The sequence below is a fragment of the Rana temporaria genome (genome assembly GCF_905171775.1).
Source record: "Rana temporaria chromosome 2 unlocalized genomic scaffold, aRanTem1.1 chr2f, whole genome shotgun sequence".
In the NCBI taxonomy this organism is placed as follows: Eukaryota; Metazoa; Chordata; class Amphibia; order Anura; family Ranidae; genus Rana; species Rana temporaria.
Window position 1 is genome coordinate 266982 of NW_024404411.1, and position 16036 is coordinate 283017.

At 41.2% G+C, this 16036-nt stretch overlaps 1 protein-coding gene across 2 annotated transcripts; it reads right to left on the reverse strand.

Moving 5' to 3' along the window:
• Positions 1-1590: 1590 nt before the first annotated feature.
• On the reverse strand, positions 1591-12390 carry LOC120921585 (putative olfactory receptor 52P1). Of its 2 annotated transcripts, XM_040334088.1 has the most exons (2): positions 12364-12390; positions 1591-2496 (listed from the first exon to the last, which is right to left on the reverse strand). In XM_040334088.1, exons 1-2 carry the CDS (start codon positions 12388-12390, stop codon positions 1591-1593), a joined length of 933 nt encoding a protein of 310 aa, XP_040190022.1. The 2 variants fall into 2 exon arrangements, with proteins under 2 accessions (XP_040190022.1, XP_040190021.1); XM_040334087.1 differs by lacking the exon at positions 12364-12390 and having other exon boundaries at positions 1591-2532.
• Between the last annotated feature and the right edge of the window lie 3646 nt (positions 12391-16036).

The window sequence follows — 16036 nt, forward strand, 5'->3', positions numbered from 1 at the left end:
AATTGGCTGCATTTGATGGGTAAACTGGCTGCATTTGAGGGGACACTGGCTGCATTTGATGGGGAAACTGGCTGCATTTGATGGGTAAATTGGCTGCATTTGATGGGTAAACTGGCTGCATTTGAGGAGACACTGGCTGCATTTGATGGGGAAACTGGCTGCATTTGATGGGGAAACTGGCTGCATTTGATGGGTAAACTGGTTGCATTTGATGGGTAAACTGGCTGCATTTGGGGGGAAACTGGCTGAATTTGATGGGAAACTGGCTGCATTTGGGGGGAAACTGGCTGCATTTGATGGGAAACTGGCTGCATTTGATGGGGAAACTGGCTGCATTTTATGGGGAAACTGGCTGCATTTGATGGAGAAACTGGCTGCATTTGATGGGGAAACTGGCTGCATTTTATGGAGAAACTGGCTGCATTTGATGGGGAAACTGGCTGCATTTTATGGAGAAACTGGCTGCATTTGATGGGGAATCTGGCTGCATTTGAGAGGAAACTGGCTGCATTTGATGGGGAAACTGGCTGCATTTGATGGGTAAACTGGCTGCATTTGAGGGGGAAACTGGCTGCATTTGATGGAGAAACTGGCTGCATTTGATGGAGAAACTGGCTGCATTTGAGGGGAAACTGGCTGTATTTGATGGGGAAACTGGCTGCATTTGAGGGGAAACTGGCTGCATTTGGGAAGAAACTGGCGACATTTGATGGGGGAACTGGCTGCATTTGATGGGAAACTGGCTGCATTTGAGGGGGAAACTGGCTGCATTTGGGGAGAAACTGGTTGCATTTGATGGGGGAACTGGCTGCATTTGATGGGGGAACTGGCTGCATTTGGGGAGAAACTGGCTGCATTTGATGGGGGAACTGGCTGCATTTGATGGGGGAACTGGCTGCATTTGGGGAGAAACTGGCTGCATTTGATGGGGGAACTGGCTGCATTTGAGGGGAAACTGGCTGCATTTGAGGGGGAAACTGGCTGCATTTGAGGGGACACTGGTTGCATTTGATGGGTAAACTACCTGCATTTGGGGGGAAACTGGCTGCATTTGATGGGGGAAACTGGCTGCATTTGGGGAGAAACTGGCTGCATTTGAGGGGAAACTGGCTGCATTTGGGGGGAAACTGGCTGCATTTGATGGGGCAACTGGCATCATTTGAGGGGGCAAACTGGCTGCGTTTGATGGGGAAGCTAGCTGCATTTGAGGGGAAACTGGCATCATTTGAGGGGGCAAACCCGGCGGTGTTTGATGGGGCAAACTGGTGACAGTTGATGGGGCAAACTGGCGGCAATTGATGGGCACAGTGGCTGTGTTTCATGGGCATAGTGGCTGCGTTTATTGGGCACAGTGGCTGTGTTTAATGGGCACCGTGGCGGCAATGGGCACAGTGGCTGCAATTTATGTTTTTTTTTCAGTTTGTTTGCGCCCCCCAAAAAATTTGGAGCACCAGCCGGCAGCCGCCACTGCTGGGTAATATTGTAAAACCATAGGTAGCACTGGATACATTTGCATTTTCTGGTGTCTGCTTAATGTTCCTACACGGGTGAATCTGGCCATTGATGAATAAAAAAGGAGTAAACCTCAGTTTAACCTTGCTGCCGAAATATCACAACTACCCTTCTCCGGATCTCCTTAGTCCTGGCCCCGTAGATCATGGGATTGCACATGGGTGGGATGAGAATGTAGAGGTTGGCAAGAGTAATATGAACATAGAGAGGGATGTTGTGTCCAAACCTGTGAGTAAAGAAGGAGAAGAGAGCCGGGATGTAGGAGATCAGGATGACACAGATATGAGGTCCACATGTGCCCAAGGCCTTGCGACGAGCTTCGCTGGAAGACAGCCTGAAGACCGTCCTGAATATGGCACCGTACGACACAGCTATACAAACAATATCCACAGCAATTACCAGAAGGGCCACTGTGAGGCCGTACACCTGGTTGATGGTGGTATCGGTGCAGGCAATCTTTACTACAGCCATATGTTCACAGTAGGTGTGATAGATGACATTGTTCTGACAGTAAGACAATCTCCGTATCAGGAAAGGAGCCGGAGCCATCAAGAACGATCCTCGAATTATTGCTAAGACCCCAATCTTGGCGATGATGGCGTTAGTCAAGATCGAGGTGTACCTCAGAGGATGGCAGATGGCAACATAACGGTCAAAAGCCATCGCCAAAAGAATGGTGGACTCCATCATGGAGAGGGCGTGGATTAAGAAGAGCTGGAGCAAGCAGGCGCCAAAGTCGATCTCTTTATCGTTGAACCAGAAGATGCAAAGGATCTTGGGGGTGGTGGTGGCGGATGCCACAAGGTCAATGATGGCCATCATAGAGAGGAAGAGGTACATGGGCTTGTGGAAGGTCTCTTTTGGCATAATGATGGCAAGTATGGCACAGTTTCCTAGGATGGTCAGGACGTACATGACGACCATAAGAATGGAGATCCAGAAGTGGGCTACTTCCAAGCCTGGGATTCCTATTAAAATGAAGTTCTTTGGCTGGTAGAAGGTCTCATTTTCCCCCGACATCGCACCAATCTTTGCTGAAAATGAAATTGGAAAAATATGAAATATTGACTCAGATGTTATCTTAAACTGATTGTAAAGGCTCTTTTAAAAAAATAACAAACATACATACCTACTCTGTATACTATATACTTACTTACGTACTCTGTGCATGTCATGTACCTGGGTATCTTCGAAACGGGATGTTCCTGGTCCCACAGCTGCCCTACTTGTTGTGCCACGGAGAAGCTCTGGAGTTATGGCAATGTTCTCTCAGTTTGATGCATTGCCTTGGACTCACTAGCCCCACCTGCTGCCAGCTGTGAACAATCTACAATCAAAGCAGCCCTTCCTGTCGCTCAGTGCCCGTTTGTGTGGACTAGATCCCTTGGTGTTGTGATAGCTTTATGACTCTAAATTCCTGACTACTCTCTAGCCTGCTGATTTTGTACTTCGCCACCAGCTTGTGTATGACCTCTGCCTGCCTGACCACTCTCTGGATCTTGGTCGTGTACCGCTTTGCCTGATCTGTTGCCGACCTGACCTGTCTGACTACGTTTTCTCTGAATCCTCAGCACACAAGCTCTGCTTCAGACACTACCTACCACAGGTACCTTATAGTATTGCGTGGGGAAGCAGCCCCTGAACCTCCTCTTTTGGGGTCCCCCACCGGCATTCTTGGCTCTTCCTCTTCTTGGTGTGCCCCCCCATAGCAAAAGGCTTGATATGGTGGGCACACATGAGGACTCAATCTGGAACTTTGATGTGTGTGTCTATAAACACACAAAGCATGGCTTAGCCCTGCCCCGAACCCTCTTCACATAATTTGATTGACAGCAGCAGGAGCCAATGGAACTGAAGCCTGGCAATGCACTGCATCAATACAGAGGACTCAGGTAAGTGTTGGGAGGGGGGGCTGGGGGCACAGATTTGTTTTTTTGTTTTAGTTGGCTTAAGCTTCTTGTAGCTTATTCCTTAAGAATTCATTAACCACTTAAGGACCGCCTCCTGCACATTTACGTCAGCAGAATGGCACGGCTGGGCACATGCACGTACAGGTACGTCCTGTACTAGTACCCAGCCGTGGGTCGCGGGCGCAGTATTAGGCATGTTTTCAGAGAATGCCCCAGAGTCAGTGATGAGTAAGTGGAAAGGTAAGACTAGGGGGAAGTAGGGGGAGATAATGCTCCATCATTAGTGGTGAGTGGATAGAAGAATGTGCCTGTATCAGTGGAAGAAAGACCACCCTGACATCTGTGGGATGAAAATTATGCCCCAATGTTGGTATCAGTAGTAGGAAAAATACTCACAATTTTGAATCCCGTGGACCACTAATATGAGTTTTACATGCCTTATGCCGCGTACACACCATCACTTTATGTGATGAAAAAAAATGACGTTTTTAAAAACGTCACTTTAATTGACTGTGTGTGGGGGAAAACGTCGTTTTATGTCTTGTAAAAAACGACCAAAAAAAATTGAAGCATGCTTCAATTTTATGTGTCGTTTTTCAAAAGTGCACTTTTTACTTCACAGAAATTGACCGTGTGTAGCAAAAAACGTCGTTTTCTAAGACGTTTTTTCATCCACGCATGCCCAGAAGCTACTTCAATGGTAAAACGTGGTGGAACGTAACCTCACTTTGCAAGAACATTGTGAGAAAAACGATGGTGTGTAGGCAACTTCGTCTTTGAAAATTGAAGTTTCAAAAACGTCATTTTTTACTTCACAGAAAGTGTCGTTTTTTTTCATCACATAAAGTGATGGTGTGTACGGGGCATTATACACACAATGTTCTGGCTTTCTGATACCCCCTGGATCACACTGCTGCCTTAACCACTTAAGACCCGGACCAAAATGTAGCTAAAGGACCAGGCCCCTTTTTGCGATTCGGTACTGCGTTGCTTTAACTGACAATTGCGCGGTCGTGCGACGTGGCTCCCAAACAAAATTGACGTCCTTTTTTTCCCACAAATAGAGCTTTCTTTTGGTTGTATTTGATCACCTCTGCGGTTTTTATTTTTTGCGCTATAAACAAAAATAGAGCGTCAATTTTGAAAAAAATGCTATATTTTTTACTATTTGCTATAATAAATATCCCCAAAAATATATAAAAAAACAATTTTTTTCCTCAGTTTAGGCCGATACGTATTCTTCTACCTATTTTTGGTAAAAAAAATCGCAATAAGTGTTTATCGGTTGATTTGCGCAAAATTTATAGCGTTTACAAAATAGGGGATAGTTTTATTGCATTTTTATTAATTATTTTTTTTACTACTAATGGCGGCGATCAGCGATTTTTTTTCATGACTGCGACATTATGGTGGACACTTCGGACAATTTTGACACATTTTTGGGACCATTGTCATTTTCACAGCAAAATGCACCGATTACTGTGAAAATGACAATTGCAGTTTGGGAGTTAACCACAAGGGGGCGCTGATGGGGTTATGTGTGACCTCATCTGTGTTTACAACTGTAGGGGGGTGTGGCTGTAGGTGTGACGTCATCGATTGTGATTCCCTATATAAGGGAACACACGATCGATGACAGCGCCACAGTGAAGAACGGGGAAGGTTTGTTTACACACAGCTCTCCCCGTTCTTCAGCTCCGGGGACCGATCGCGGGACTCCAGCGGCGATCGGGGCTGCGGTCACAGAGCTTTGGACCGGGTCACGGGCGCGCGCCCGCGACCCATGGCTGGGCATTATACAATCACATACAGGTACGTGATTGTGCCCAGCCGTGTCATTCTGCCGATGTATATTGGCGTTAGGCGGTCCTTAAGTGGTTAAACACACAATGCACTGGCTCTCTGCCCCCTCCCCCTAGATCACACTGCTGCCTTATAAATCACAATGCTACGGCTCTTTGCCCCCCTCACCCTGCATCACACTGCTGCCTTATACACACAATGCTTCAGCTCTCTGCCCCATTCCCCTACAATACACTGCTCCCTTTTACACACAATGCTCCAGCTTTTTGCCCCCTCCCCATTGGATTACACTGCTGCCTTATACACACAATGCTCCAGCTCTCTACCCCCTCCCCCTGGATCACACTTGTGCCTTGTACACACAATGCTCCAGCTCTTTTCCCCCTCCCCTGGATCACACTTCTACCTTATACACACAATGCTCCAGCTCTCTACCTCCCTCCCCCTGGATCACACTTGTGTCTTGTACACACAATGCTCCAGCTCTTTTCCCCCTCCCCCTGGATCACACTGCTGCCTTATACACATAATGCTATGGCTCTCTCCCCCCTCCCCGGATCACACTGCTGCCTTATACACACAATGCTCCGGCTCTTTGCTCCCTCCCCCTGAATCACACTGCTGCCTTAAACACACAATGCTTGGGCTCTTTGCCCCCTCCCCCTGGATCACACTGCTGGCCTTATACACACAATGCTACGGCTCTCTCCCCCCTCCCTGGATCACACTGCTGGCCTTATGCACACAATGCTCCAGCTCTCTGCCCCTCCCCCTTGATCACACTGCTGCCTTATACACACAATGCTCCGGCTCTCTGTCCCCCTCCCCCTGCATCATATGTGGTACCTAGGGGGCCAAGGATCAAGGAAACTGGTGGCAGGGGGGTACATAGGGGCTATGTCCATGGATCGAGGACACATGTCAGGGCATACTTAGGGGGCTATGTCAAAGGATCAAGGACAAATGTCAGGGGTGTACCTAGGTCCAAAGATCGAGGACACATGTCAGGAGGTACTTAGGGGGGCTATGGCAAAGGATCGAGGAGGCCGATCTCATTTCATGAGGCCCGGAAATGCCAGGAGGATAAAAATACCCCCCAGTCATCCCCAGTACAAATATTTCCCAAATAACCCCTTTTTGGAAAAAAGAGACTCCAAGGTATTCAGTAAGAGGCATGGCGCGTGTTTTGAATTTGTAATATTTTTCTACAATTTTGGGAAAATGTAGATAGTAACATTTAATTTTATTTCACAAAGTTTTCATTTTCAGAAATTGCTCACACACAGCATAGGCATACTTATTATTACACCCCAAATACATTCTGCTACTCCTCCTGGGTATGATGATACCCCTTTGCTGTCTGATCTGCAGTTCCCCCCTGTATCCTGTTCCCAGTGCCTATCCTCGATCTGATCATTACCTGGCTTCCCGACTACTCTGATTCTCTCCATTCCTGACCTTGGCTTGCTTGACCTTTCTTCTGTCTTACCTCTGGATTTCCCTGTTGCCAAAATTCTGCCTGAACTTGACCACTCTTAAGTGTTATCTCTGATGTACCTTGATTCCTCTGTATCTGACCCGGCTTGTCTCACTCTGCACCTTGCTTCAGCCTCAAAGTACCTGCTTCCACGGTACCCGGCACCGGCAACCTTCCTGCATCCACAGCATCCCTGCATCCACAAGTGCCTGCCCCCACAGCAACCAACCACAGCTCCAATACGGCTGCCGGCTGCTACAAGTGTCCTCCTGCTATGGAGAACATCTCAGGCACTCCTACCCCACTGTGCTCTTGTGGCCGCTGTTGCAAACTCAGTGGCCCTTGAACCGGAGAGGTATGAGAGGCTTCCTCTGCTCGTCAGGCTCTACCATACGGTACGTGACAGCATTGATCCATAGAGGAGCCCAAAATCCAAGGAGCACCTTTAGGGATTCTAGGCGCATAAATCGAATTTCCTGACTACCAATCATAATTATTGAGGTCCTGGAGCACTAGTACAGTGGAAAAATCCACAAAATGACCACATTTTACAAAGTTGCCTTTCCAACATATTTTATTATGGGCATGGCGAGTCTTTTAAAGACCATATTTTTTGCCACATGTTTTTTTTTAAATTAATAAAATAAATTATAAATTGATTTTCTGTTGCAGAAAGTTGTCATATTAATGATATTTCTCACACACAGCAGAGGCATAATTGTAATTGTACCCCAAAAAAACATCCAGCTACTCCTCTTGAGTGTGGGGATGCCACATGTGTGGGACTCTTTCACAGCCTGGATGCACAGAGGAGCCCAAAATCCAAGGAGCACTTTTGGGATTTCTAGAGACATAACTTCTACATCTTATTTCCTGGCTACCAATCACATTCATTGAGGACCTGGAGCACCAGGATAGTGGAAACACCAAAACAATGATCACATTTTACAAAGTAGCCTCACCAACATATTTAATTATGGGCATGGTGAGTCTTTTCAAGAGCATTTTTGCCACGTTTTTGGAAAATTAATGATATTTCTCACACACGGCATAGGCATACTTAGAATTTCACTCCAAAACACTGTCTGCTACTCCTCCTGAGTATGGGAAAACCACATGCTTTAGGCTTTTTCACAGTCTAGCCATATAGAGGGGACCAAAATCCAAGGAGCACCTTCTAGTGGCATAAATTATGTATCTAATTTCCTGACTGACCACTGCATTGTTGGAGGCCCTGAAACAAAGGACAGTGGAGACACCCACAAAATGACCACCTTGGAAACCAAACACCCCAAGGTATATTCTAAGAGGCATGGAAAGTCTTTTGAAGACTTCATTTTTTTTGGTACAAGTCTTGGTAAAATGTGTAATTATTATATTTTTTCCCACAAAGTTGTCATTTTAATAAGGTATTTCTCACACCTGTCATTGGTCTACTTAGAAGAACACCCCTAAACACATTCTGCTATTCCTTCCGAGTATGAGGATACCACATGCTTTATTTTATTTTTTCATAGTCTAGACATAGAGAGGCCCAAAATACAAGGAACACCTTTTTGGAAGCACCCATACAATGATCACATTTTACAAAGTTGCCCCACCAACATATTTAATTATGGGTATGGTAAGTCTTTTCAAGACCATTGTTGCCACGTTTTTGGAAAATTATGACACAAAGTCATATTAATGATATTTCTCACACACAGCATAGGCATACTTAGAATTTCACTATTTCTATTTCTGCTACTCCTCCTGAGTATGGGGAAAACCACATGCATTAAGCTTTTTCACAGTCTAGCCATATAGAGGGGCTATACACGATCGGAAATTCCGACAAGAAAAGTCCGATGTGAGCTTTTGGTCAGAAATTTCCGACCGTGTATATTCACCATTGGAATTGCTTGTTCTCAAATTTTCCGACAAGAAAAATTCCGATCATCTGTGTGCAATTCCGACACGCAAAAAAAATACACATGCTCTGAATCAATTTGACGCATGCTCGGAATCATTGAACTTCATTTTTCTCGGCTCGTTGTAGTGTTCCACTTCACCGCGTTCTTGATGGTCGGAATTTGGTGTGACCTTGTGTATGCAAGTCAAGTTTGAGCTAAGATTCTGTCGGGAAAGAAAATCATTATACACCAAAGAAGTTGAGGTCACGTGCTCAGCGTCATATCCAGAGGTTCTCTTTGGGAAATAAACGTATGAGTGCTGCCAGCATTGCTGCAGAGGGGGAGGGGTGGGGGAGGGGTCAGCTTGTCAGTGCTCAGACCATACGCCGCACACTACATCAAATTGGTCTGCATGGCGTCATCCCAGAAGAAAGCCTCTTCTAAAGATGATGCACAAGAAAGAGCCGCAAACAGTTTGCTGAAGACAAGCAGACTGAGGACATGGATTACTGGAACCGTGTCCTGTGGTCTGATGAGACAAGATAAAGGTATTTGGTGTCAGATGGTGTCAGGTGTGTGTGGCGGCAACCAGGTGAGGAGGACAAAGACAAGTGTGTCTTGTCTACAGTCAGGCATGGTGGGGGGAGGGTCATGGTCTGGGGCTGCATGAGTGCTGCCGGCACTGGGGGGGCTACAGATCATTGAGGGAACCATGAATGCCAACATGTACTGTGACCTACTGAAGCAGAGCATGATCCCCTCCCTTCAGAGACTGGACCACAGGGTAGTATTCCAACATGATAACCACCCCAAACACACCTCCAAGACCACCACTGCCTTGCTAAAGAAGCTGAGGGTAAAGGTGATGGACTGGCCAATCATGTCTCCAGACCTAAACCCTATTGGTCATCTGTGGGGGATCCTCAAACGGAAGGTGGAGGAGCACAAGGTCTCCAACATCCACCAGCTCTGTGATGTCATCATGGGGAGGGGAAGAGGACTCCAGTGGAAACCTGTATAGCTCTGGTGACCTCCATGTCTAAGAGGGTTAAAAATAATGGCGGCCACACAAAATATTGACACTTTGGGCCCAATTTGGAGTTTTTCACTTAGGGGTGTCCTGACTTTTGTTGCCAGCGGTTTAGACATTAATGGCTGTGTGTTGAGTTATTTGTTGTACAAGCTGTACATTCACTACACAGCATTGTAGATACAAAGTGTAATTTCTTCAGTGTTGTCACATAAAAAGATTTACACAAATGTGTAACTGAGGGGTGTACTTACTTTTGTCAGATACTGTATCTGTACAGATAGATGGGTCTGCACTAAGAACTGAGGAGGACAGAAGGGGGCGCTATATTCACAATACCATCTACTGTATAGATGAGAAATGACTTACCGATATCTCACCGAGTCCATCCGCCCCGATCATCGGAGCCTGCCATGTGTCCCGGGTGAGACTGAGCCTTCCACGTGCTGCAGGAGGTGATGTATTTATATATCGGTACGTTGTGGTCATAGGAGAGAGCCGGGGCCACGGCCGGTCCCCGAGGAGGACCTGTTTTCCCTGTCCTGGAGATCTGTGCAGTTCTATTTCAGGGACTGGTGGGACATAGAGGTCTAATTATTATTATGTGGTCATTATTTTCCGAAAAGAATGAAAATTCGAAACCTAAAATAAGAACGAAAACTCGAAAGTTTGAAAATAAGAACAAAAATCCGTAGATTTTTAAATACGAAAAAACATTTGGATAATTTATAGTATACTTTACCTATTACGTTTATTAACCATTATTATATTTTTTTATTATTATTATTAATAAATAATAATAATAATAATAATAATAATAATAATAATAATAATAATAATAATAAAACTATAATAACAGTTCTAAACTATCAAATTATAGGTATTGGAATTTCCTTTAAAATTTGGCTGTTAGTGAACGTAACCAATTATTAATCATTATTTTAGTTTTTAGTATTATTATTTATTATTATTATTATTATTATTATTATTATTATTATTATTATTATTATTATTATTAATAATAATAATAATAATAATAATAATAATAATAATAATAATAATAATAATAATAATAATTATAACTGTTATTATAGTTTTATTATTATTAGTATTAATAATAATAATAATAATTAAAAAAACTATAATAATTTGTTACATTCACTAACAGCCAAATTTGAACGGAAGTTCCAATACCTATAATTGTAATAGTTTAGAACTGTTATTATAGTTTTATTATTAACTTTTACAATTATAAGTATTGGAATTTCCTTTCAAATTTGGCTGTTAGTGAATGTAATAAATTATTAACCATTATTATAGTTTTTTTTATTATTATTATTAATATTATTATTATTATTATTATTATTATTATTATTATTATTATTATTAATAATAATAATAATAATAATAATAATAATAATAATAATAATAACTCTAATAACAGTTATAAACTATTAAATTATAGGTATTGGAATTTCCTTTAAAATGTGGCTGTTAGTGAACGTAACAAATTATTAATCATTATTATAGTTTTTAGTGTTATTATTTATTATTATTATTATCATTATTATTATTATTATTATTATTATTATTAATAATAATAATAATAATAATAATAATAATAACTATAATAACAGTTCTAAACTATAAAATTATAGGTATTGGAATTTCCTTTCAAATTTGGCTGTTGGTGAATGTAACAAATCATTAACCATTATTATAGTTTTTATTATTATTTATTAATAATAATAATAATAATAATAATAATAATAATAATAATAATAATAATAATACAAAAAAACTATAATAATTTGTTACATTCACTAACTGCCAAATTTGAACGGAAGTTCCAATACCTATAATTATAATAGTTTAGAACTGTTATTATAGTTTTATTAATAACTTTTACAATTATAGGTATTAGAATTTCCTTTCAAATTTGGCTGTTAGTGAATGTAACAAATTATTAACCATTATTATAGTTTTTTTTTATTATTATTAATATTATTATTAATAATAATAATAATAATAATAATAATAATAATAATAATAATAATAATAATAATGACTCTAATAACAGTTATAAACTATTAAATTATAGGTATTGGAATTTCCTTTCAAATTTGGTTGTTAGTGAATATAACAAAATATTAACCATTATTCGTTTTTTTTTTTTTTTTATTAAATTATAGGTATTGAAATGTCCTTTCATATTTGGCTGTTAGTGAATTTATCAAATTATTAACCATTATTATATTTTCTTTAATTATTATTATTATTTATTAATAATAATAATAATAATAATAATAATAATAATAATAATAATAATAATAATAATAACAGTTATAAACTATTAAAATGATAGGTATTGGAATTTCCTTTCAAATGTGGCTTCCTGTTATTGAACGTAACAAATACAAATGTATCCGAATTTATGAATGTTCTAAATAACGAATACCGCATCTATACGGTTGGAACAAATTCGACTTTTTTCCGAATTACCGAAATAACACATACTGTATTTATCGGGGTAAAGCGCGCACCGCCGTATAGCGCGCACCCCCAACCTAGAAGGGAAATTTGAGGAAAAAAGAAAATACTTACAGTTTAAATACCCCTCGTCGGTGTCTTGCCCGGCGTCCATCGGTATCCATCGGCGGCCTAGTTGTCCGTCTGCGGCCTCGGTGGTGTCCTCCCTGCTTCTCCTGCGCTGTTTCTGAGCCGATCCCCGCTTCCCGCGCTGTGTGTGAACGCTGCCGCCGACATATACCGAGCGCAGTATGCTCGGCCACGCTCGGCTCCTCTCGCATAGGAGGTTGCACAGGGCGTGACCGCGTGACCGCGAGGGGAGCCGAGCCTGGCCAAGTATACCCGAGTGTACTGCGCTCGGTATATGTCGGCGACAAGGTTCAAACACAGCGAGGGAAGCGGTTATCGGCGTATATCGCGCACCCACGATTTTCCCCTTATTTTAAAGGGGAACAAAGTGCGCGGTATACGCCGATAAATACGGTACCACATATCTATACGGCTGGAACATACCGAATAATTTATTTTCAGAATTTACGAATTACCGAAATAATGAATACCGCATCTATAAGGGTTGAACGTACCAAATTCAAATTTTTTCCAATTTATTCAAAATAACGAATTTTGATCATAACAAATGATCTAAAAAAATAAAAAATCTCAGCAGTGCACATGTCTATATGGTGTATATATATCCGACAATCAAACATCAATCCCGATGTACTGACATCCGATCTCATTTCTTGGTGCCAGGAAAGTACAAATACCCCCCCAATCACCCCTTTTTGGAAAGTAGACAGTCCAAGGTGTTTAGTAAGAGGCACGGCAAGTTATTTGAGGTTGTCATTCTTTCTCATATTTTTTTTGGAACATGAAGAAATGTAAAAAAATATATTGACAATTGTTTTTTCTTTTTTTAGTTACGTTCAGGAAAAAAAAAATAATAATAATTATTTTAAATTTATTTTATTAGATTTTTTTTTTTTTTAACACCAGGGCAAGCTAATGTTACCATAGTAACAATGTACTACTCTGTTGAAGTGATCAAGATTTTTTTACACATTATGATTGCTTATAGCAGTGAATTTCAATTGTTATAAGCAAACATTTCACTGAATGAAATCGACTCATTCAGTTTGTTTTGTTGTGATCGGCCACAACTAATCACACGGCGGTGTGAGGCGAGCCTTACCACCAACAATCAGCAACTTCGGCCATGTTTTCTTACGTTTTCCTCCCATTCACTTTCAGTGGGTATCAGATTTCAGCCTTCGACCTTCTAGTCATGTCCTGAAAACTCGACCCGAACCAAAGCCAGATATATTCACCTCCCTTGATGATTTATGACGAAACGTGTAGGCCGGAGCCAGAGCGTCTACCGACCGATACACGGACTTTGATGCAAACTGCTTTGATAATATTGTAGCAGTTCTGATCTGCTTTTATGTTTTTAGCGGGAACTTTGGCCGAGTTACTTCTATTTGTAAACAGAACAACCGGGGATTCCTCCTCCCCTATCTGTTATTGTAGGGACCCCATGCAAAACAAAATAAAAAATAAGGTCTAGAGTTCCACCTAAAAATAGACACTGATCAAAAAAAAAGTGTGGGGTCCCCCTCCCATGTCAGATCCTTTGGGTCGGTTATAAATTTGAACCATAAAGACATGGTGTGACCAGTTTGGACCATCTCCATAAAGACATGGTGTGATCAGTTTGGACCATCTCCATAAAGACATGGGTTGATCCGTTTGGAACATCTCCATAAAGATATGGTGTGACCAGCTTAGACCAGCTCCATAAAGACATGGTGTGACTAGTTTGGAACATCTCCATAAAGAGGTGGTGTGATCAGTTTGGACCAGCTCCATAAACACATGGTGTGACCAGTTTGGACCATCTCCATAAAGACATGGGCTGATCAGTTTGGACCAGGTCCATAAATACATGGGCTGATCAGTTTGGACCAGGTCCATAAATACATGGTTTGCCAAGTTTCAGACCATCGCAATCAAGACATGGTTTGACCAGTTTGGTGTGGAGGAACTTGAGGGCCCTGCACAGAGCCCCAACCTCAACCTGACCAGGATTTGTCATCCACCTCAATATCTGACCTCACAAATGAGCACAAATTCTAACAGACACCCTCCAAAACCTTGTGGAATGGAAGAGAGGAGGATGTTATAGCCAAAGAGAGGGAAACCATATATCAATGGTCATGGGGGTGCAACTAACTTCATAATAATGGCCATGACTGTAATGAAGGTCTTGCCAGTATCCAAAATGATACACATTTGGGGTGAATTAAAACACTGATTGTGAGCCAGGCAGTGCTATATTTTGTCCTAGGCAAGGACAAGGACCAGGCCTAGGGTGGCACTTTGCAGGTTATTATAGCTATAAAACGAGGTCAGGGTCGGGGGCGGGGGGTGGCAACTCTACATTAATGGTTTTGTATTGGGATATTCAGCAAGCTCATATAGGTGTGATGGTCAGGGGGACACGGACTAGTGACCACTTCACACACGGTTGCTGTGAGACTTGGTACACTTGCTTCTACCATCCAACATCCTCATCCATCGATCTGTTTGTTAGACACAAATAATAAAAGATTCCAATTCCAATCATGAAAATGATTTGAATATCATTTATTTATTTATTTCTGCTTTGTTTTTCTATTTCCGGTTGATGATTTATTTCCAAAACACAAAACTCAGGATGATACAATTATAATGATATCGGGGGAGGTGGCGACGGTCTGTTGGGTCTTGTAGACGGTCTGTTGGGTCTTGTAGACGGTCTGTTGGGTCTTGTAGACGGTCTGTTGGGTCTTGTAGACGGCGACGATCTGTTGGGTCTTGTAGACGGTCTGTTGGGTCTTGTAGACGGTCTGTTGGGTCTTGTAGACGGCGACGATCTGTTGGGTCTTGTAGACGGTCTGTTGGGTCTTGTAGACGGTCTGTTGGGTCTTGTAGACGGCGACGGTCTGTTGGGTCTTGTAGACGGTCTGTTGGGTCTTGTAGACGTCGGCCGTCCTCAGGATGCAAGACCAGTGATAATTATTATACGTATTAATATAAGTAGCTCTGCTTGAAGAGAGAACGTCAGATAGGTAAGATGAGATCTGATAATTCATTTTATTGGAAGGACAAAAGAAAGGATTTCATGAAGTTTCTTTATTGAATGTATTGAAGGACCTCGGGATATAAACTTTCGTAATGTCTGTTTTACACATTTTACATGTTACAAACCCTCCTTATTATTGTCTGGCACAAAAAAATAAAAAATATTTTTTTTAAAGCAATCTATAGATTAAAAAATGTAAAAAAATAAATAAAAAAAATTACAAAACTAAGAAAAACTCATTGGTTTTGACTTTGACCAGTGTTAGTTTAACAAAAAATTGTTACTGTTGATAAAAAGTATCCATTTTATTCAATAGGGTGTCCTATTTACCATTTACCATGACACTACAAAGATTTATTTTTTTCCTTTTATACAACACGTTACAATCCCTTATTATAATCAAATTTTATAATATGTTGGTTGGAAGTAATGGTAATTTCCAAGTAATTTTACTTTTCTAATACATTCGTTAGAAGAAATTGTCATTTTCGAGAAATTCTAATTTTCGAATATGTTGGTTAAAATAAATGATAATTTCCATATGATTCTAAATTTGGTTGGAAGTAATTCCAATCCTAAAATGTTGGTTGAAAGAAATTATAATTTCCAATTGATTCAAATTTTCTAATATGTTATTTAGAAGAAATTATCATTTTCAAGTAATTCTAATTTTCTGATACGATATTTAGAAGAAATTATAATTTCCAAGTAATTCTAAATCTCTAATACGTAATTTTGAAAAAAAATTATAATTTCCAA